A 23,910-nucleotide genomic window follows, 5' to 3' on the forward strand; every position below is an offset into this window, starting at 1 on the left:
CCATTGCATTTTCTCTCATCAGCCCCACCATCAATTCTGGCCTCTTCCTGCTCACTGTCTGGTGGGATGAGGGGATGGCTCCTTCCTATGGCCTCATTGTCACCTTACAGGGGTGATTTAACATCTTTTGAAATAGTTTTCACTGTATCTTGTTGAACATTTACAAAGCAGAGATAATAAAAGATAGTATCTTTGTTCTATAATGAAAAAGGGCCTATAACTTTCTAGTAAATTGTCTCCCTAGTTACACCTAAATATTGAGCTGATTTTCAAGAGACCTTACATTTTTTTAAGAGAGGTTGAGAAAACAAAGTTTTTTCTGTTGCATGTAAACAAACACAAAAGGTAAAGTATCTAGGGCAGGTATGAAAGCTTCATGATAATTAGCGACCCATGTTTCTTCTGTCTTGTTATGGTATTCACCTCATTGGCCCAGGTAGCTGCTGGAGTTTCAGCTATGCCATCCAAATTCCAGCCATAAGGTAATTCCCAGAAACTTCATATAGAGCCACTTTTTGTGTCCTATTGGCCAGAACTTAGTACACAGCTATATAGGCTGCAAGGGAGGCTAGGAATGTTGTCTTTATTCTGGGCAATCTTGTGCCTAACTAAAAAAAAAAAAATGAGTATTTTAAAGAAGAAGGAGAGAATGAATATTGGGAGATAAGGAGTCTTTTTCTTGGTACATGGAATGCAATCTCAAGTGTTGCAAGGTGTCTTATTTATTGTAAGAACCTACTATAGGAGATATTTACATTTCAAGATGAGGGACCAAAATAGGATTAGAAAGGAAAGTGCAGGAATTTTACTATTGCCCTACTTAAAATAAACAATAAACCAATCCACTTAAATCTAGATTTAAGCATAGAAGAACCTAGAAGAAAAAATCAAATACACACACACATGCACGCATGCACACACACACACATACTAAGAATTAGGGGAATTGATTGGGGGTGCCTGGGTGGCTCAGTCGGTTAAGCTTCTGACTTCAGCTCAGGTCATAATCTCAGTCCATGAGTTTGAGCCCCACATCGGGCTCTGTGCTGACAGCTCAGAGCCTGGAGCCTGTTCCATATTCTGTGTCTCCCTCTCTCTCTGCCCCTCCCCTGCTCACGTTCTGTCTCTCTTTCTCTCAAAAATAAATAAACATTAAAAAAAAATTTTTTAAAGAATGATGGGGAATTGAAATGACTGCTCAAGGATGCCATTGCTACTGTCTCACCGATGGCTTGATTGCATTTTCTCTTACAGCTACCTGCTCCCTGATGATAGCAAAGCCACCAAGCACAAAACTCTGGTAATAAAAAAGAGTGTTAACCCTCAGTGGAACCATACTTTCATGTTCAGTGGCCTGCATCCCCAGGACATAAGGAATGTTTGCCTCGAACTTACTGTCTGGGACAAGGAGGCCTTTTCCAGCAACATCTTTCTGGGAGGAGTTCGTTTGAATTCTGGAACTGGTGAGGGACTTGGGGACCCTGAGATGGTCTGTGACGAGGCATGGGGCAGAAGAGTGGTTCCTGCCGGTTAACGTGTAGTAGATGCACACATAGTTTCAGCTTAACTGATTCCTGAAATTACCACACATGCTCCATCCCTTTAGCCAAGAATCTGTTCATTGTTAAAAATACTACTACATAAGTTTGCATCCTTTGGCTATAAGTTTAAGATATAAAATGTTTGTATTCAGTCCTTTTATAAAATATCACCTACATCTTAGTCTAAGTGAATTTCAACTACCTTCTCGGGTGCTATTTCATGTTGTGCTCAGGAGAAGATCGCCAAGACAGCACAGACTTCTGACAGGGGAGAGAACAATTTCCAAGACCAACTTTACTTCATCCTCTTCTCAGATTACTCACTGGTTGAATTGAAAGGAACCCCATTATCCCCGCTAAAAAATAACATCTAATGTTGTTTAAACGGATTATGGAAGCATACTACTGATGCCACAAGGTGCAAGCCAACAGGGTGAATTGGAGGGAAATGACAGTAGTAGAGCACATGTAGCCCCCCAGATTCTCATTATTCCATAATTTAAGTAAGACCTGGAGGGTCTGCATGCACCATGGTCTATATTCCTGTTAAGAACAACCCTGCCTCTATGATGCTCTACTGTGTTATAGATTAAGGAGAGCCAAGAATATCTATACCACTAAAGTGAAAAATCCCCAGGTCAGTGGGGAGTTTAACAAGGGGCCTTGTTAAAAAGCGAGTGCTTCAGAGACCCGTTCAGCCTGTTCTTCTGTCAGGTTAACTCAGTTCAGATGAGGGCCTGCTCTGTGATAAACTACCAAATTGGAGGGTGGTGGAAATGACCCACTAGGGCCGTCCTGATTTGTTTCTCTTCATCTTAGCAGAAGTGAGTAGTCAGACTACAAAGGAAGTCTTTCGTTCTAACTAACACTACTCACTAGATGCGGTAAGGAAAAACAAGCCAGTGAAGGACTCTCTGCTCAAAAGACCCCCTTAGAGGTTGATAAGTGTCTTCCAGAAGATCGAAATGTTTCACCTGTGAAGTGTAACACTCCTTTTCCCCCTCTTCAGGTATGAGCCATGGGAAGAACGTGGATTGGATGGACTCTCAGGGGGAAGAGCAACGCCTTTGGCAGAAGATGGCCGACAATCCCGGGACTCCCGTAGAGGGTGTACTCATGCTCCGTTCCAGCATGGGGAAGTGTAGACTCTGAAGGTACCAGTCTCCAAAATGGGGCCTCCAGGCACTGTCTGGCTGCCATTTCCTATTATTATCAGGCTTGGTACCTGGGATTCTGTTTCCCTGCCATTTCTCACCTGAGGGAACTGGGACATGCAGGGAGAGATGTCAGTGTTATGAACATTTAGGGACTTGCTGAGTGTCTATAAGAGCATGTACCTCCATATGTCCATGGACCAAGGCCTTTTTAATTGGATGATGGAAAGTGTGTCACATTGTCCTGTCAGCAAGTAAATTGTACAGTGATTCATAGGCTTTATACCATAAGGGAAATGGTGCAAATTTCTTTGAAACTACAGTAGAGATTTGGAGTCCCTAAACTTCTATTAATGAGTTATTTTAGGTTTCTTAAAAGGGTTTGAGGGATAAAGGGGCCACTCATAATATAGATCACTTGAAGAGTAAAAAGGAATACTGTCTACCCTTTTCTCACCCTGGGAATCCCCACAGTCCAAAGAAGGCATGGTGGGGATGGTTGCTTGGACAAGGAGGTGGCCCTGTTATTGTAGCAAACTTGTGGATTAACCAGGTAAGTTTTCAAGATGAACTGAAAGGTTTTTTTGGTGACTATATAATTTATAATCTAAATCAGCCCACTTTTGAGAATGAGAAGAACGAAATTATTATACTGGAACAACAGATGTAAACCAGGATTGAACTGGGAAAATTGGGATGTAGGGTCACCCTAATTATGACCTAACAATTAGTTCTATTATAAACAGTTAGTTTATAAAATATTCTAAGCCACTAACTACAAGGAAGTAAGAACTAATGCACATTTTGAGCTCCTGCTTGTATCATATTTACTGATATCTCTTTGGTCAAAGGAAGTCAAATGGCCAAGCCTAAAATCAAGAGGCAGGAAAATCCATCTGTGCACGACGAAGCCATGGCAAGTTTGATATGCAGAAAGGGAAGAAGAATTGTTACCAGTAGTTCAGTCTACCATACTTTCTGTTACCTGGAATTCTAGATGCTTTAGCCACCAAACTTAAATGCAAAGGTAGTTGAAGCAGAAAGGTACCTCAGACCTGTTCCTCATTTTGCATATTCCAAATCTGAAGCCCAGGGAGCTGACATGACTTGGCCAAGGTCATATAGAAGCTATGACTATATTCAGACTTAAATCCAGGCTGTGATTTATAGGCCAGTATTCTTTCTCCTGTAGCCCCTGGCATAATCTTGTGCTTATCCAGGTGGAGAGGAGGGCATAGATGAAAGAAGGTGGAGCAGAGTCGGATTACTTCAGTATGAAGTACCTGATCGACTTTTCTGCCAGAGTCCTAGTCTAGCCCCTCAGCTCATTTTTTTACTTGAATTCATATAAAATCTTTGAAAGGATAGAAACTGAATTTTAGTGGTAAGAAAGGTAGAATCATCTTTAGGCTTATTCAAGCTAATTTTTCCATATTCTAAATTTCTTCTTGAATTTTGAAAACTGATTTAAGAATATATTTAGCATTATTCTGAGGGAATAAGCAGTCCATTTTCAGTATTATTCAAAAAAGGCTAATTCTCAAAAATTAAAGTTACCAGTCTAGTGTAGCTCAGTATATATGGAATATTTTTTAAAAACTCAAACTCCCATCCCTATGTTGCCCTTCTTAAGAAACAAAACACAAAGTGTAAGATCATCACTACTTCCTGTATTGGAACACTTGTCTTCAGACTTGACCTGACCCATTCTGTCTTCATTGATATTTTGGGAACACGTGAGAGGGAGATGATGGTGAAGTATGGAGACATCTCTAAAGTAAACAAAATGGGGGCGCCTGGGTGGCTCAGTCAGTTAAGCGTCCGACTTCGGCTCAGGTCATGATCTCATGGTTTGTGAGTTCAAGCCCCACATTGGGCTCCGTGCTAACAGCTTGGAGCCTGGAGTCTACTTCTTTGGCTCTCTCTCCCTCTGCCCCTCCCGTGCTCGCTCTCTCTCTCTCTCTCTCTCTCTCTCTCTCTCTCTCAAAAATAAATTTAAAAAAAAATTTAAAAATACAGTAAAAATGAAGTAGGTTTATTTGCTAACAATAAAAGTGGCAAAATAATAAATTCTAAAATCTATAACTTAAACTCTAGATGAGCATAAACTTTATGTGTTCAGATCTTTGCCACATTTAGAGCAGTTTTCTGTATTTGGGTTTCATAAAATCCAACATCTAACTGGGTATTTCCACAATGCGAAACCTAGGTATGCAGAAGTCCATCAGAAACCTGCGATGTTGTTCTCAGAGAGAAAAGGTAAATTGATCTTCATGTCATTCTTTTTACTAAGTATTGTGTAGAAGTACAAATATCTTTAAATCTAGATTACATATGTGAATGGCACACAATTCAAATAGTTCAAAATTGTGAAAAGTCCGTCTGCCTTCCTCCTCTTCCATAGCAGAAATGATTGATAGTCTCATTCTTTCTTATGCATATAGGGTATTACATTATAGGGATATAGCAAATTTATTTAACCATTCCTATCAAATGCCATGTTAAATGTGGTTAACTAAGCTATCTATGTTTGGTGGCTTTTCTGAACAACCTCTTCTTTCAAACATCAACACTTCGAAATTCAAAATGAGATTTTTGGGTATTTCCAATTTGGGGTATTTGTCCTACAGAGATAGATACAGATGTGAGAAATGAGTACATACAAAAGTATTTATTGCAAAAGATAGAAAACAACCCAGTAGCCCCTCAGTACAGGCCTTCTGCAATATCATATATGCCTAGTTTTTCTGTGCCGTTAGTTGCTCCCTCTCCTTCTCTGTTAAAGATTGTTAAATGATAAGCATCGGATTCTTCAGTGCTTGTTGTTTCTTATCACTTCATACACCATCTCTGGCATTATCATGTATGCTGCCCTCGTAGTTTTATATGCTTATAACTTCAAACTCACATCTCCAACCCAGACCCTTCCTCTCAGCCTTAGACTCAGACTCACCTACCTATATGACCTATCCACCAGCATAGCTCATGTTTTCAACATAGTCAAAATGGAACCCTTTATTCCACCTTCCCCTTGTACCCAATTCTTCCTATTCTAGTATATCCTGTCTCAGTGCCTTGTACTGTCATCTACCCACTTGAGCCAGTTCAGCTGGACAGTTCAGCCCAGTCTGTCTCAGCACAGATAAAAGCACAGAGAGTGCTCTCCAGCCCAGCTCTCCATATCGCCTTCTCAGAAGATACCATGACCTTGCTGGAGTGTCCTTGTCAGGACATCTCAGCCCTCAGCATTCCCTCGCTTGAATCATACAAGTTGTAAAGGGATATGGGCAAGCTTTAAAGCCTGACTTTATCCATTCAGGTTGTCAACAGTACTTTCAGGACATCTGGAAGATAATTTATCAGCTCTCATTTCACTTACATTGTCACTATAACTGGAATCATCATGTTGTAGATCTTCCAGGACACAAAAATGCCAAACACAAAGATATTTTGATGGAACTTCATAATCCTAGTCTCCTTTTCCTTAATAAACCCACACAAATATATGACCATTGATCTTTAAGTGTTTAAGTAACTAATGGATGACCCGCCTGATTCACAGTAATATCAGTCTCATCATCACCTGCTACCCTAAGGTTTATATTTGATGGGGGAGGAGAAAGTCATGGAAGAAACAAGGGCAAATCCTACTTTTAGAAGCAAAGTAGATCGAAATATTGAATCATCCCGGAAGTACCTCAGAGTAAAAGCCTATGGCATTTGGGACTGTGATCAATGTTTATTTTTTTGTTCCATATAGATATTTCACATTAAACAGAGCATTGCCTTTAGAAGTTGGCAGAAGGGCTCTCCTCCTATAATGGTGTCATTTATGGCCTCTGAAATTAAAACAAACAGGAGGAGGAAATCTACACAGGTAACACTATAACAAAAATTGGATCTAGCAAAGTTTGAACAATAGCCATGGAAATTGAGCCACATCGAGGATTCCAAAGGATTATCTGAATCATCCGGAGTATGAATTTAATACACTGATTCCAGAGCATTGCTCCAAACCTACTGAACAAAATCCTCAGAAATTCCCATCATTCTAATCAAGATTCTTGGGTGATTCTGATACAAATGGATCACAGTTTGAGAAACACTGCATAAGAAGACAAAATAACTCAACTGTAATAACTGGACTCACTCTATGTCATGATGGCAGGTTAGATTTGGCTAACTTGGACATTGTTCATTGCAAGGCAATCATGGTGAAATGGAAGGAGCCTAACCTTGGACTCAGATGATATTAGCTCAAGTCTTGACTGCTTACCAACTATGTGACCTCGGTCAAGTTAAGTATTCAATCTAGGCCTTGATCTTTTTGCCTGTAAAATAGGAATAATCAGGATAACTTGGAGTTACTGAAGATATGAAAGAAAGTAATATATGTAAATATGCTTTGTAAATTTTAACCACTGGGGTGGGGGAGGCCATTGGTGAGCTAGATACAGCACTCTGTTGTTCATAATCTCTTGGGCCCTTCTTTTCCTGAATGCTTGGCTGGAACTTAATCATTCTATGTATAATTAAGTGGTCTCCAGTGTATAGAAATACAAAAAAAAGGAAGAAGAAGGAGAAAAAGGAGAAGGAGAAGGAGGAGGAGGAGGAGGAGGAGGAGGAGGAGGAGGAGAAGAAGAAGAAGAAGAAGAAGAAGAAGAAGAAGAAGAAGAAGGGAAGGAAGGAAGGAAGGAAGGAAGGAAGGAAGGAAGGAAGGAAGGAAGGAAGGAAGGAAGGAAATCTTATTTTGTGCTATATTACCCATTGTGGGTAATAGTAATTTATTTTTAGGCTGGAATTTCCTACTTCATCTGACTAGATAATAAATATTTCAAAATGTGTTTTATTTGATGGGGAGAAAAACTGTGGTCAGTTTTTTTGTTAACAGGTTGTGGAATCTACAAGCAAACCATGTTGCCATGCCTTTCCTTAACACCCTCTTTTGGTGTAAAGACCATCTCTTTCTGTGGCCCATTGCTTATCCTTCATGCTAGAGAGATCAAACGTGCCTTCCTCACAGGGTTGTTGTTCAGAATTGTGCTTTTTATTTACAGAAGGAAATTTACCGTTCTGTTGAAACAAATTCCATAGAAATACAAACTACTCTTGGCATTATGAGGAATGCACAGTGTTTCAAAGATCAGCATTTGTACCTCATTTGCCTCCCTAGAACTCATCAAACTATTCTGCCAGGGGGTTCCTTCCATATTTGGAAAAGGGAAGTGGAATATGTAGTTAGTATTGCCTGTACATGACAAAACACTCATATGGGGTAGTAGATCATATTTTTATCTTTAGTATCTCAGCACAAAGGGAGACTTAACTCTGCTTTTTTCTTTGGTTGAGGCAGAGATTAACACAGCAAAAAAGTAAAATATTTTATTATAATAGTTGAAGCAAAAGTTTAAGTCATTGGCATTTGTGAGGAAAAAAAAGGCTCCTTATAGAAGAGCAGAGAACTAGATACGTGTTTGAATCTAAATATTTTCGTTTCACCTCTTTATTGTTAGATCTGCTTACTTTGGGAAAGAGTCTGATTGCTCCTTCCATGCATTTTTTTTCTGCTTCGCCCAAGGTTAATTTTGTCTTCAGAAAGTTGACACTCGTTTGTGCAAATCCATGAGAATTGATGAGTCCAAACAATAAAACTTTTAAAATCTTTCTCACTTGGAAACAAGGAAGGGAACCATTCTGTTACAAGACAGTTTATGTCCATCATTTATGGTTAAACTATAGTTAGAGCAATTGCAGGTTGGGAATATATTTTCTATCCTTTCCTCATATTCATTATTCATAAATGGACATTTTTGAAGAGAGATCGTTGGCTTTCAGTTGATATGAAGAAATAGATGTCTAGGATTTCCTGAATCTTTTTGCTTTTGACCTTCCTCATCACCCTCACTTAATTTGTCCTCCTTAATTCCTAAATATCTTCCTACATTGTCCCTCTGACTAATGGGATTTATACAAGAACCTTAGGAACTCCTCATGATCCCACATGGATTAATGGAAATATTATTGTTAATTTTCAGCTTTTTCCTTTTACCTCAAAACCCAGCCCTGTTAGAATCATATGCTTGCAAAGCATCTGAATGCACAAAGCCAGTTTACGGGGTTGGGTAGGGGCTGTCCTGGCTACTTCCCGGGGTGCCAAGTTATAAGGGGCACTAAACATCCCTGAAAAGGTAATGAGGTAGAGAATTTCTCTAAGGAAGAGTATGGTATTAGGAGAATGAAATAATGTCTATTTCAATAAATAAGTGAAGAAGGGACCCCAGGCCTGAAGAGCGATTCATGGTTGATAAATTCTAAGAAAGACAGGTCTATTTTGAGGCAAAGCATTTGTTTTGTTGAATAAGGTTTACAGTTTGGGCTAGACATGAATTGCTAAGGACATAGGGAAAGGGGGGGGTGCCTCCATTGAGGGTTTCCTTTGTACCCCTTCCACCAGGCAGGTGTTCCTCAAATGTTACACAAATATTTACAGAACCTCTGAGAGGGGCACCATATCATCAGTGCAAGAATTGGCCCGACTGAATGTACTTGGTCTCCATTCCTAGATTGAGTGTGGTTGTCACAAGCAGTCCATTTGTTGTTTTTTTTTTTTTTTTTTTTTTTTTTTTTTTTCTGAGCCTGAAGATGAGTCTAAGAGTTTAGTGGGCTGGAGAAGGAAGACAAACTCTCAATATCCTAAGAACAGCTAACGATCATTGGCTCACTGGGACATTAGGACAGGGGCTCTCCTTGGGAAGAAATAAGAGGGGTAATTTTCCAAACTGCCAAAGGCTGGGTAGCCTACCTGTGAGTGTGTTCATTTCTGCTTTGTCTCTGCCACCCACCTGCTTTGGCTGCCAATTTATTCTCCTAAACCCCTGCTCAGATAGGAATCCGACTTCTTTGGTTGCTTTTAAATCCATAGATGTTATTTCTCATAGCAGTATTAGGTTTACAGAAAAATTGAGCAGAAAGTACAGAGAGTTCCCATATACAACTACACCGTCCCCAACAAGTTTCTCCTATAATGAACATCTTGGTGTAGTACATTTATTGCAGTTGATGAATCAATACTGGTACATCATTATTAACTCAAGTCCGTAGTTTATATTAGGGTTCATTCTTGGTGTTTTACAGTTTTGTGGGTTTTGACAAATGCATAATATCCTGCATCCACGATTACATCATCATGCAGAATAGTTTCAGTGCCATAAAAATCTGTGCTCTAACCTGTGGCAACCACTGATCTTTGTACTGTCTACTTTACTGTAGTGTCTTTCCTTTGCCTTCTCTTAGAATGTCATTAGTTGAAATCATATGGTATGTACCCTTTCTGACTTGCTTGTTTCACTTATCGATGCGCATTTAAGGTTTCTCCGTGTCTTTTTGTGGTTTGATAGTTTATTTGTTTGTATTTTTTTAAATTTCATTAAGAGCACTTAACATGAGATTTTACTGTCTTAACACATTTTTAAGTATATGATACAGTATCTTTGTTTTTAAAGAGAAAAGGATGGAAAACTCTAGGAAACAGTAACATTTTTTAAATCCCCTGGAGATGATGGGAAGTCTGCATTTATTTTGCTAGTTTTCTTGGTTTTCTTCAACTGTTCCTATTTACTTGTCTTGCCATGTTTAGTGCAAAATTAGCAGCAATACTTAAATGTTTAACATGCCTACTTCTAAGCTTCTGTATGGAATATGTACCCCAAACCAAAGCTTTGTGCCACCCTGTACTTGCTGCAAACTTTAATGTCTTTTTCATTAAATTCGCTTTCCTAATATCTCTAATGTGTTCTGTTACAAGTTATTCCTGAGTACTTGAAGATGGATTGTATATCCCTGAGGACTGATTATATGTCACCTATATTCCTCCTGTTTTTATACTTATTTGTCTTTGGAGAAAAGCACATTTGTTGAATTGACACACACGGATGGAATGAGTGTCTGCTTTTTGTTTCTAAGGCTAGGATGATGTTGAAAAACTCTTCTTGGTGCTCAGCTATTGAATTCGACCATCACTGTGGTTTTTGCTCACTTATCTTTCTGTAAATCTGAACCCTGACACCATCACTCCCTTTGCGCTAAATAAATCGTAGGTAGTGACAAGGGAAGGGATCAGAAGTGACCTTGGTTGTGCACCTATTATGTATCAGGTGGTTTCCAAACTGCTTTGTGCTTTGCTGCTTTGCTCTCTGGTTTTACGCTGCATTTGGCCAACTGGAGCCAATAGTGGTAGATTAGAGGACAAGAGGACAGAAAGTTCAGGGTGTTTATTCCCCCTTGCTAGGCTGAAGGCTGTTAGAGACTGTTCTTCTGTCACAGCTCCTCTTAGGTGATCTGTCCTAAAACTATACATACAGTTCTCTCTGGGCTCCACTTGTCACTCCCTCCCCTTGCCCTGTAGGCCTAGGGTGGTAAATATCCTTTGATGCTGTTAGCTTTGAAGTGCTTCAGTACCCCTTACTGAGTTCCTTTACCATGCCCACACCATTATAGTCCTTTCATTATGTCCTCTCCAATTCCCGTTTGAGTCTGTTGTCTGTTTCCCAACAGGACTTTGACTAAAAAGTATGTCATTGATTGTAAGACACTCCCCACCTCAGAGATGTTAAAATGTGAAAAGAAAATGTGTGTCTTAGAATCAGTGAACTATGCTAGTCGGGATGTATCCCTGGTGAATGAACAAATCATTGAATAATGAGCATTCATAGTGCCCCTCATCTCAAAGACAGAGAAAGTGTAGTGGTGTGACAGATTGTGTTGTTCAGGCTAAACTTCAAAAATAAGAGTCAACACTGATTCTTCCTAAGTACTTAGATGCTCTTTTTCAGTCTTGAGATGGGTAGTCAGCGAGAAGGTCATGGCCTTGCCCAAAACTCCTAGTTGTTACACCAGGGCTAAAACATTAAAATACTATTTAGTCATTCCATTTCTCATGAACTGAGATAACTCCAAAGCAAATGCTACCAATGTGGGTACAAATTTGCTTTTTGTGAAGCTGTACTTTGTTATTGTTGTTTGTGATTCTATACGAACTGAGTTCACAGCTTTCTGAAAGAAGAGGATGGCCCACAAGTTGGCTCACATTCACTGACTGCTCTGTGTAACAACTGGCATATATTCTGGCCAAGCCTATTTTTTAATTTTTTTTTTAATGTTTGTTTATTTTTTAGAGGGGGATAGCGTGAGCAGGGGAGGGCCAGGGACAGAGGGAGACACAGAATCTGAAGCAGACTCCAGGCTCTGAGCTGTCAGCACAGAGCCTGACGGGGGGCTCAAACTCACAAACCGGGAGACCGTGACCTGAGCCGAAGACACTTAATCAAATGTGCCACCCAGGCGCCCCTGGCCAAGCCTATTTTTAATAGACGTTGGCCTTATTTACAGCCTAAGACATTACTTAGTCTAGGTTGCCTGTCTAGAACTTACCAGTCCGTTAGCAAAACTACTCATTGGAACTGCACAGGCTGTCTTATTACAGAAAACTAGCAATGTCTGAGTCTAGTCTGGCAAGTACAAGAACTACTGTGGGTCTCTACAAGGCACACAGCTACCAGGAACACTAACACTCTCCATGAGTCCTGTCAGCATTGAGAAAAGGGCCGAATTTTTGGTATGCTTCCACTCTTTTCTACTCATGCTTCTGTCACCATTCCAGAGCAATCAGTGCACTTTCGTTTAAGGAAGTGGTCTGCAGACCACTGGGTGTCCTAAAACATTTTTGCGGGGGGTCAGCAAAGTCAAAGCTATTTTCCTTACTTGCCTTTTTCACTGTGTTGACATGGGTACCAATGGTCCAGTAGCAATGGTGAATAAAACTGCACGGACTTTAGCATGAATCAAGCCAGTGTGTTTCTTTGCCTTTATGCGTTCGTAGTAAATAAATAAAATACCACTTTGAAGAAAGTTCTTCATGAAGCAGTAAACATTATTAATGTTATTAAATCTGGACCTTTAATACATGTGTTTTTAAATTTGTGTGCATGCCAAAGTACAAGGGTTGTCTCAGGGTAAATAAAGCATTTGTGCATTTGAGTTGCAAATTGAACTGGCTATATATTTTTTTTTTTTTACCATTTTTATTTTAAAGAATGAATGACAGATAAACCATAGTTATTCAGTGTTGAGGACTGGGTGGACATTTTCTCAAAAATGAACAGTCTCTCATTTTAAGAAAAAAACCTGACATATATTTAGTGACAAATATAAAATTTGAGCTTTGAAGTGAAAATTTGAATTTTGAAAAACTTGTATATACCTTTGTGTGACAGCTTTCCAATGATTAGAGGCTTTTCTGATAAGATTGTTGATGGCCTTAACTAATGTGATTTTTTTGTTTATATTGTCGAACAAATTTTATCGACCTTTGGAAGATTTGCCTGATTCAGTGAACCAGTATTTTCTAAATGACCAGGATTAAATGAAATAGTGAAGTACAAGTTAGAAAATCATGCCTGGCTCAAAGATCCGTTCAAAGCGCAGGATAGACCAATGGATTTTAATACGGTAGAGTATGAAAACTTTTTCATATTGACGTTAATCTTTAAGGAACTAGTAACTGCTGGGTTTTGGTGAAGGGCCAAAGAAAAATATCCAGTTATCTAAATAGGCTGTTAAAATACTCCTCTCTTTTTCAAATATATATCTCTGTGAAGCCAGATTTTCTTTACATGCTTCGATCAAAACAATATATTGATACTACAACATGTTGAATGGAAAGTACGTATGAGAATCTAGCTGTCTGCTTTTATGGCAAACCAAATTTGAAGAGACTTGTAATAATGTAAAATAATACCAGTTATCTCACTTTTTTTTGTCTCAAGAAGCATATTTAATTTTTCTAAAAAATATATCTATGTTAACCTGAGGTTATTGTTTCCTAAATGAATCAAAATATAGATTTTTTAAAAATTGTTTTAACCTCTTATTAAGTTACGCTTGATATATAATGCCAAAAATGCTATAATTTTTATACTCAATTTTGTTATAATTGACATTATTTGCTTCAAGTGTATAACACAATGATTCAATATTTGTATATATTGTAAAATGATCACCATGATATGTCTGTTTAACACCCGTCACCATATATGGTTAGAAAAATTTTTTCTTGTGATGAGAATTTATAAGATTTACTCTCTTAGCAACTTTCAAATATACAATACAGTATTATTAACTATAATTGTCATGGTGTACAGTAATCCCAATGACTTACTTATTTTATATCTAGAAGTTTCTATCTTTTGATCCCTTTCACCTACCCTCAAACCCCCACCTCCTGTAACCACCAATATGTCATATGTATCTATGAATTTGGCTTTTATGTATGCTTCCTTGCCATTTTAGATTACTAATATAATGGCCCTGTATGGTATTTATCTTTCTCTGATTGATTTCATTTAGGAGAGTGTCCTCAAGATCCATGCATGTTGTAGCTGCAAATGGGAAAATTGTATTTTTTGTAGCTGAATAATATTCCAGTGTGTGTGTACACATTTTCCTTATCCACTCACCCATTGATGGACATTTAGGTTGTTTCCGTATCTTAGCTTTTGGAAATAATGCTGCAGTGAATGTGGGGATGCTTATATCTTCTTGAGATAGTGATTTTGTTTCCTTTGGGTAAGTATCCAGAAGTAGATATGGTAGTTCTGTTTTTAATTTTATGAGGAACCTCCATGCTGTTATCCACACCCACCAAAAATGCATGAGGTTTCCTTTTTTTCTACATCCTTGTTAATACTTGTTATTTCTTGTCTTTCTGATTCTAGCCATTTTGACAGATGTGAGGTGAGATCTCATTGTGATTTTGATTTGCATTTCCCTGATGAGTAATGCTGAGCATCTTTCCATATACCTGTTGACCATCTGTAAGTCTTCTTTAGGAAAAGGTCTATTCAGGTCTTCCACTCATTTTTTAATTGGATTGTTGGCATTTTGTTTTTGTTTTCTGTTTTTGTTTTGTTTTTTGTGTTTTATTTTGCTGTTGAGTTGTATAGGTTCTTTATATTTTTTGGATACTAACCCCTTTTGGGCTACATGATTTGCAAATATTTTCTCACATTCAATAGGTTGCCTTTTCATTTTAAAAGGGATTTCCTTTGGTGTGTAAAAGCCTCTTACCTTGATGTAGTCCCACTTATTTATTTTTGCTTTTGTTACTGTTGCTTTTGGAATCAGATCCAAAGAATCCTATCCAAGACTAATGTCAAGGAGGTTACTGCCTATGTTTTCATCTTAGGAGTGTTATGGTTTTAGGTGTTTCCTTCAAGTCTTTAATCCATTTTAAGTTTTGTGTGGTTTTTCTTTTTATGTATGGCATAAGGTAGTAGTCCAGTCTCATTTTCTTGCATGTGACTGTCCAGTTATCCAAACACCATTTATTAAAGAGATTATCCTTTCCCCATTGTATTTTCTTGACTCTTTTGTCATAAATTAATTGACCATATATGCATGGGTTTATATATGGACTGTCTATTCTGTTCCATTGATCTGTGTGTCTGTTTTTATGCTCATGCCATACTGTTTTTATTATTATCACTTTGTAATATAATTTGAAATCAAGGTAGCATGATGCTTCCAGCTTTGTTCTTTCTCAAGATTGCTTTGGCTATTCAGGGTCTTTTGTGATTCCACACAAATTTTAGGATTGTTTGTTCTATTTCTGTGAAAAATGCCACTGGAATTTGGATAAGGATTACATTGAATTCATAGCTTTCTGTGAGTAGTATGGGCATTTTAACAATATTAATTCTTCAAATTTGTAAGTATGGGATATCCATTTATTTGTGTCTTCTTAACTTTCTTTCATCATTGTGTTATAGTTTTCAGTTAACAGATCTTTCACTTCCTTGGTTAAATGTATTCCTAAGTATTTTATTCTTTTTTTTAAAGGTATATTATTGTTTTTGATACTTATAAATGAGATTTTTTTCCTTCTCAGTTTTAATTTATAACACACTAAATATGCGTAGATATCACCCAAATAAACAGAAATGCTTTGGAGCATTACCAAGGTTTGAGAACTGCTAGCTTAAGGGAATGCTTACCATACAAGCTGGCCTCATTTTTGTTCTTGCAGACAGTTAAATTACTAGTTCATCATCCTGATCTCGTGGAAGTTTGATTTTAGGATTTGTTGAGCAAATCTTAGTCCAGAGACTTAGTCTTTACTTCTGGGTTTTCCATGGAAGCCTAAGCTGTTCAGTGAGCCCCTTTGACTTGACTTGATCTCAGGCACTGATCAGCTCCCGAGATATCTGTTCAGCTCTTTTACCTTCAACTTTTGTTTTCCCACCTGGACCCTTTGGAACTTTATTCTGCACAACTCAGGGGTCAGTTAAAAATTTGAGATAATTTTATCTGCAGGTTCAGAGCCTCCTTCACTGTGGCTTTCTCCTCTCTCGTGTTTCCTCAATTTCCAGCCTCTCTAGCAATCCTATCTCTGTCCTCCAAATTCTCAACTCAGTAAGACTATAGCCTTCTGCTTGAGCTCCGTGTTCAGTTCATCAAGCAAATGGAAGAGGCTTCAGAGGAAATGCCAATGAAATTTGGAGCTCATTCAATGTGTTTCCTTCTTTCAGAGTCATATCTTCTCCAGTTTTTATCTGCTTTTGGTTGAGTTGCAGTGAATTCAAACAACCTTTTTTTTCCTATGTTTTTCCGGAGTTATAGTTATATGAGCTACACTCCTGTTAACAGACGTGGAATTCCTGTCTCTTCCCATCTTTGAACCAAGATCCTCCTCCTCAACCATGTCCTCCTCTGTGGGGAGAAAACTGAGTCAGCAGGTCATTGAGAATATGTTCTCCTCCACCTATGCGGTGTTGCATAAACTTTTCTTTCCCCACAATCTGCACAGTGAGTCTGATTTAACATCCTCTTATCTGGGTGGTTCCGATGTTGGGCCAAGGACCATCGTGAGACACTCATTTCTCATAGTCTACCCCTTCAGTCTTGGTGGATGGTCATATATCGAATATCTCGAACTCACCCTTGCATTTTGTGATCAATTCACATCATGACATATGCTGTTTTAAAGCATACTTTCTGGTTTTGGACCATTTTATGTCATTGTAGACTTATGGTTCTAGTTGACATTAATCACAATCATATTTTTGGTGCTCAAGTTGTCAGCACTCAGGGTTTAACCTACATCCCCATCAAGGTAGAGTTTTTCTAATACCCTATGATGCTTCCTTTGTGCTCCTTTTCAATTTATTTCCTGACAGATGAAACCACTTTTGTGTTGGTTTCTGTCACTACAGAAAGTTTTGCCTGTTAAAAAATTTCACACAAAGGGAATCGTACAGTATGTACTTTGGCAGTTTTTAATTTTTTTTAATGTTTATTTATTGTTGAGAGAGACAGAGACAGAGTGTGAGTGGGGGAGGGGCAGAGAGAGAGGGAAACACAGAATCTGAAGCAGGCTTCAGCCTCCGAGCTGTCAGCACAGAGCCCAATGTGGGGCTTGAACTCACGAACCGTGAGATCATGACCTGAGCCGAAGTCAGACGCTTAACTGAAACCACCCAGGCACCTCGTACTTTGGCAGTTTTTAATATTTTGAATATGTCATTCAACTCTCTCCTGGAATACAGAGTTTCTCCTGAAAAATCTTCTGATAGCTTAATGAGGGTTCCTTTGTAGGTTTTATGGTCTTCTTTCACCTGGCTGCCTTTAAAATTCTTTATCATTGACTTTGGTAATTTTATTGTAATGTGTCTTAGAGAATGTCTTTTTGCATTGAGATAAAAAGGTGTTTAATTCACTTTGTGGACTTGTAGATCAAGTTCTTTCCCCATAGTTGGGAAGTTCTCAGCTGTTATTTCTTTAAATAAGCTCTGTGCTCACTTGTCTCTCTATTCCTCCAATATACCCATTAATCTTGTGTTTGCTCTTCTAATGTAGGAGTCTGAGAGTACTCATTGAGTTTCTTCACTTTAAAAAAACCTTAATTCTCTCTTCTCTTCTACATGAATCATTTCTAAATCACTGTCTTCCACCTTGCTTAGTCTCTCTTCTGTCTGATCTGCTCTCTTTCCAATGCTTTCTAACGCATTCTCCACCTGATTTATTGAGTCCTTCAGCCCGAGAATTTGCTTCTTTTTCAGAATTTCAATCTCTTTGGTGAAGTAGTCCTTCTATTCATTAATTTAATTCCTGAGTTTACTGAATTGCCTTTTTGAGTTTTCTTGTAGCACATTGAATTTCTTCATAACAGCTAGTTTTAATTTTCTTAAGTTAGATCACAGTAATTCCATGTCTTTGGGTTTGATTGCTAGAGAATTTATATTTTTCTGTTTGCGATGTTATATTACCATGATTTTTCATAGCGTCTGATGAAATGTGCACCTGCTGCCATATGTGCCGTGGAAAACACTTTTCTTATTTTTGTGATGTTTTGTTTACTTTGACCCTATTTTTAAAAATTTATTACTTAAGTATAATTGACAATGTTATATCACTTTCAGGGATACAACATATTGATTTGATAATTCTATACATTACTCAGTGCTCAGCATCTGTTACTATAGTGCTATTACAATATTACTAATTTCCCTATGCAGTACTTTTTATGTCTGTGACTTACTTTATAACTAGAAGTTTACACCTCTTAATTCCCTTCATCTATTTCACCCATCCTCCCTAGTACCTCCCTTCTAGAAATCACCAGTTATTTTCTCTGTATTTAAGAATCTTAGTCTTTTTCATTTATTTGTGCATTTGTTATTTTTGGTTTCCACATATGAGTGAGATCATACAGTATTTATCATTCCATGTGTAAGTTGTTTAACTTAGCATAATACCCTCTAGGTCCACGTGTCACATGTGTGTGCATACATGTGTGTATCACATCTTCTTTTTCCATTCATCTATTGACAGGCATTTGGGTTGCTTCCGTATCTTGGTTATTATAAATAATGCTGCAATAAACATAGGGGTGCATACACCTTTTCAATTTACTGTTTTCATTTTCTTTGGGTAAATACTCAGGGGAATTACTGGATTTTATGGTAGTTCTATTTTTAACTTTTTGAGGAACCTCCATACTGTTTTCCACAGTGGTTGCACCATTTTACCTTGTACCCAACAGTACACGAGTGATCCCTTTTCTCCACATCCTTACCCACGCTTGTTATTTCTTGTCTTTTTGATTTTAGCCATTCTGACTGTATGAAGCAATATTTCACTGTGGTTGTGATTCGCATTTCCCTGATAGTGATGTTGAGCATCTTTTTATGTGTCTGTTGGTCATCTGTATGTCTTCTTGGGAAAAATATCTATTCAGGTTCTCTGCCCATTGATTAATCAGATTATTTGTGGATTTTTTGGTGTTGAGTTCTATAAGCTCTTATTGTATTTTGACTATTAACCACTTATCAGGTATATAATTTGCAGATACCTTCTCCCATTCACTAGGTTGTCTTTTTGTTTTGGTCTCCTTCATGTGCAAAAGCTTTTTCTTTTGGTGCAGTCCCAATAGTTTATATTTGCTTGTGTTCCCCTTGCCTCTGGAGACCTATCTAGAAAAATGTTGCTAAGGCTGATTGATGTTCAAGAGATTATTGCCTATGTTTATTTTTAGGAGAATTATGGTTTCAGGTCTTTAATTCAATATCTTGGTTATTGTATTGGTTTTTTATTCAATATCTTGGTTTTTTATTCCTGTGTACAGTGTTAAGAAAGTGGCCCATTTTCACTTTTGCATGTAGCTATTCAGTTTTCCCACTGGATAGCCATTTATTCAACTCTTTTTCCCTTTGCATATTCTTGCTTCCTTTGTTAAAGTTTAATTGACCATATAATTGTGGGTTTATTTCTTGTCTTTCTATCCTGTTCCATTGATCTATGTGTCTGTTTTTGTGCCAGTACTATACCATTTTGGTTAATTCAGCTTTGTATTATATCTTGAAATCTGGGATTGTGATACCTTTCAATCTCTGTTTTGTTTTTTCTTTCTCAAAATTACTTTGGCCATCCAAGGTCTTTTGAGGTTCCACACAAATTTTAGGATTGTTTGTTCTAGTTCTGTAAAAAAATGTTATTGGTATTTTGAAAGGGAACACAATGAATCTGTAGATTGCTTTGGTTAGTATGAACAACTTACCAGTATTCTTCCAATCCATGAGCATGGCATGTCTTTCCATTTCTTTGTGTCGTCTTCACTTTCTTTCATCAATGTGTTATAGTTCTCAGATTGTAGGTCTTTCCCCTCCTTGGTTAAGTTTATTTCTAGGTATTTTGTTCTTTTTGGTATAATTGTAAATGGAATTGTTTTCTTAATTTCTCTTCCTGTTACTTTGTTATTAGTGTATAGAAATGCAACAGATGTCTGTTAGTTGTCTATCCTGAAACTTTACTGCATTCATTTATTCTAATAGCTTTTTGGTGGAGTCTTTAGGATTTTTGTATGTAGTATCATGTCATTTGCTAATAGCGATGGTTTTACTCCTTCCTACCAATTTGGGTGCCTTTTATTTCTTTTTCTAGTCTGATTGCTTTGGCAAGGATTCCCAGTACTGTGTTGAATAAAAGTGGTGAGAGTGGACATCCTTATCATGTTCCTGATCTTATAGGAAAAGCTGTTTTTTCACCATTGAATATGTTAGCTGTGGGATTTTCATCAATGGCCCTTATCATATTGAGGTATGCTACTTTTTTTTTTTTAATTTTTTTTTCAACGTTTATTTATTTTTGGGACAGAGAGAGACAGAGCATGAACGGGAGAGGGGCAGAGAGAGAGGGAGACACAGAATCGGAAACAGGCTCCAGGCTCTGAGCCATCAGCCCAGAGCCTGACGCGGGGCTCGAACTCACAGACCGCGAGATTGTGACCTGGCTGAAGTCAGACGCTTAACCGACTGCGCCACCCAGGCGCCCCTGAGGTATGCTACTTCTGAACCTACTTTGTGGAGAGTTTTTATCGTGAGCAGATTTTATATTTTGTCAAATGCTTTTTCTACATCTTTTGAAATAATAACATGGTTTTTATCTTTCCTCTTGTTAATGTGATGTGATATATCACCTTAATTGGTTTTTGAATATTGAACCATCCTTCTATCCCTGGAAAAAATCCCACTTGATGGTGAATGATCCTTTTTATGTATCATTCAATTTGGTTTGCTAATATTTTGTTGAAGATTTTCACATCTATGTTATTAGCCTGTAGTTTTCTTTTTTTGCAGTATCTTTGTCTGGTTTTGTTATCAGGGTAATGCTGACCTTATAGAATGAGTTTGGAAGTTTTCCTCCTTCTGTTTTTCGGAATAGTTTGAGAAGAATAGGTATTAGCTCTTTTAAAAATATTGTATAGAATTCACCTGTGAGCCATTGGGAGTTTTCTGATTATCAATTCAATTTCATTATAGCAATTGGTCTGTTCAAATTTTCTGTTTCTTCTTGAGTCACGTTCTGGAAGATTGTGTTTCTAGGAATTTATCCATTTCTTCTAGGTTGTCCAATTTGTTAGCATGTAAGTTTTCATAATGTTCTCTTATAATTCTATTTCTGTGGTATTATTTATCCTCCTTTATTTCTCACTTTGAGTCCTCTCTTTTTCTGATGAGTTCAGCTAAAAATTTATCAATTTTATTTATCTTTTCAACAAACCAACTCTTGGTTTCATTGATCTTGTTGGGTATTTTTAGTGTCTATTTTATTCATTTTCCCCTCTAATCTTTATTATTTCCTTTCTTGTACTGGCTTTGTGTGTTCTTTTTCTACTTCCTTTAGGTGTAAGATTAGTTAGGATTTTTTGCTTGTTTCTTTGAAATATTGTTTCTTGAGGTAGGCCTGTATCACTAAACATGTTCCTCTTAGAAATGCTTTTACCAAGTCTTAAAGATTTTGGACTGTTATATCTTAATTTTTATTTGTCTCCATGTATTTTTTTATTTTTTATTTATTTGTTGAGCCATCATTTATTTAGTAGTATGTTGTTTGTTGGCCTCCGTGTGTTTGTGCTTTTTCTAGTTTTTTAAGTTGCAATTGATTTCTAGTTTCATATCATTGTGGTCAGAAAAAGTGCTTGAGATAATTCCAATATTCTTAAATTTATTTAGACTTCTTTTGTGGCCAAACATGTAATCTATCCTGGAGAATGTTCCATGTGCACCCGAAAATAATGTGTATTCTTCTCTTTTTAGGTAGAATGTTCTATATGTAGCTGTTAAGTCCACCCGGCCTAATGTGTCATTCAGAGACAATTTCCCTGTTGACTTTCTGTCTGAATGATCTATTCATTGATGTAAAAGTCCCCTACTATTATTGTATTACTTGCAATTTCTCCCTTTATGTCTATTAATATTTGCTTTATGCATAGAAGTCCTATGTTCAGTATATAGATATTTACAATTATTGTATCCTTTTATTTGATTGATCCCCTTTTCATCATGTAGTGCCCTTCTTTGTCCTTTACTATAGTCTGTTTTAAAGTCTTTTTTGTGTGATATAACTATCACTTGCCTTTTTCCATCCCTTCACTTTCATCTGTATGTGTCTTTTGGTCTGATGTAACTCTCCTGTAGGCAGCAGCATATAGATGGGCTTGGTTTCTTTTATTTATTCAGTCACCCTATATATCTTTTGACTGGAACATTTAATCCATCTATATTTGAAGTAATTATTGGTAAGTGTGTACTTACTGCCATTTTTTAAGTTGCTCCCTGGTTGTTTTTGTAGCTATTTTCTGTTCCTTTCTTCTTTGGCTTTCTTCCCTTGTGATTTGATGGCTTTCTTTAGCACTATGCTTAGATTTTATTTTTTTGTGTGTATTTTACTATAGGTTTTTGATTTATGGTTACCATTGGGTTCATATGTAACATCCTACATGTATAGTAGTCTTTATTAAGTCGATGGTCACTTAAGTTTGAACACATTTTAAAATAGTAAATTTTTACTTCTCCCTCCATTATTTTTGCATATATATGATATATATATCATATATATAATATTTTACAGTTTTTTATTTTGTGTATCCCTGGACTAATATTTATAGATATAATTGATTTTACCATTTTGTGTTTTAACGTCCATATTGCCTATTTATAAGTTATTAATCTATAGTATGTTGGATGTAGGTTTTTTTTTCCTTTCATCACATTAAAGATATCATGCTATTCCCTTCTGGCCTGCAAAGTTTCTGCTGAAAAATCATCTAGTACACTTATGTGATTTCTCTTGTATGTAATTGTCTTTTCTCTTGCTACTTTTAAAATTCAATCTTTATCATTATTTTTGCCATTTTAATTATGATTAAAAGACCAACTTGGATTCATCTTCTTAGGGACTAGAGTCCTGGACTGAATGCTTCCTGGACCTAAATGTCTGTTTCCTTCCTCAGATTGGGCAAGTTTTCAGCTATTATTTCTTCAAATAAATTTTCTGACTCCTCTCTCTCTTTTCCTTCTAAGACCCCCTATAATACAAATGTTATGACATTTGATAATGTCAGAGTTCCCTTCACCTACTTTTATTACTTTTTTCATTTTCAGCTTCGTTGCTATTATCATCTTCCAGATTGCTGATCCATTTCTTTTCATTCTATCATCTGCTGTTGATTCCCTCTAGTCTATTTTCATTTCATTTATTGACTTCTTCAGCTCTGTTTTTCTATTTCTTTGTTGAAGTTCTCAGTGAGCACCTCCACTCTTTTCTCAAGCCCAATGAGTATCTTTATGACCATTACTTTGAATCTGCTATTAGACATATTATCTCTGTTTCACATAGTTCTTTTACTTTGATTTTGTCTTGTTTTGTTTGGGACATATTCCTATGTCTCCGTGTTTTGTCTAATTCTGTGTTTCTGTGTTTTTGGTCTTAAAATTAGTGATCTTGTGTAAAAGAGGTCCTGTGGTCCCTTCTAACACAATCCCACCTGAATGCCACATTCAGACATTTTAGGGGTGTCCCGTGTCAGCTGTGTGCACCTTCCTGTTGTGGCTGAGCCATGGTTGCCTCCAGGTAAGCCGTCTGCAATAACTTGCTTGGCCTGCTGTGAATGCATTAGGTAGGTTTGCTCCTTGTGCTATTGACGTGTCTGGCTGCAGTCACCACAGCCTCCTTAATAGGCCAGGCCAGTAATCAGCCCAGCTGTCTGCAATTAGCCTTTCTGGCACAGCTGCAGGTGCATCAAGGAGCGGAGCTTATTCCACAAACAGTGAAAAGGTCTGGCTGCTGGAACTGTGAGTGTTCTGGTGGGGCAGCACAATCAC

The 23,910-nt window shown here is 37.4% G+C and overlaps 1 protein-coding gene across 2 annotated transcripts in view; it reads left to right on the plus strand.

Moving 5' to 3' along the window:
• SYTL5 (synaptotagmin like 5) overlaps positions 1-6,218 on the plus strand; it is a 308,338-nt gene extending 302,120 nt beyond the window's left edge. For both annotated transcript variants that reach the window (XM_045050606.1, XM_045050607.1), the window contains 2 exons: positions 1,255-1,463; positions 2,551-6,218. In XM_045050606.1, the coding sequence (XP_044906541.1) occupies positions 1,255-1,463; positions 2,551-2,693 (352 nt within the window). In that variant the 3' untranslated portion in view covers positions 2,694-6,218. The remainder of the gene's footprint in view (positions 1-1,254; positions 1,464-2,550) is intronic.
• The last annotated feature ends 17,692 nt before the right edge of the window (positions 6,219-23,910 follow it).

The sequence above is a fragment of the Felis catus genome, chromosome X, assembly GCF_018350175.1.
Source record: "Felis catus isolate Fca126 chromosome X, F.catus_Fca126_mat1.0, whole genome shotgun sequence".
Classification (NCBI taxonomy): Eukaryota; Metazoa; Chordata; class Mammalia; order Carnivora; family Felidae; genus Felis; species Felis catus.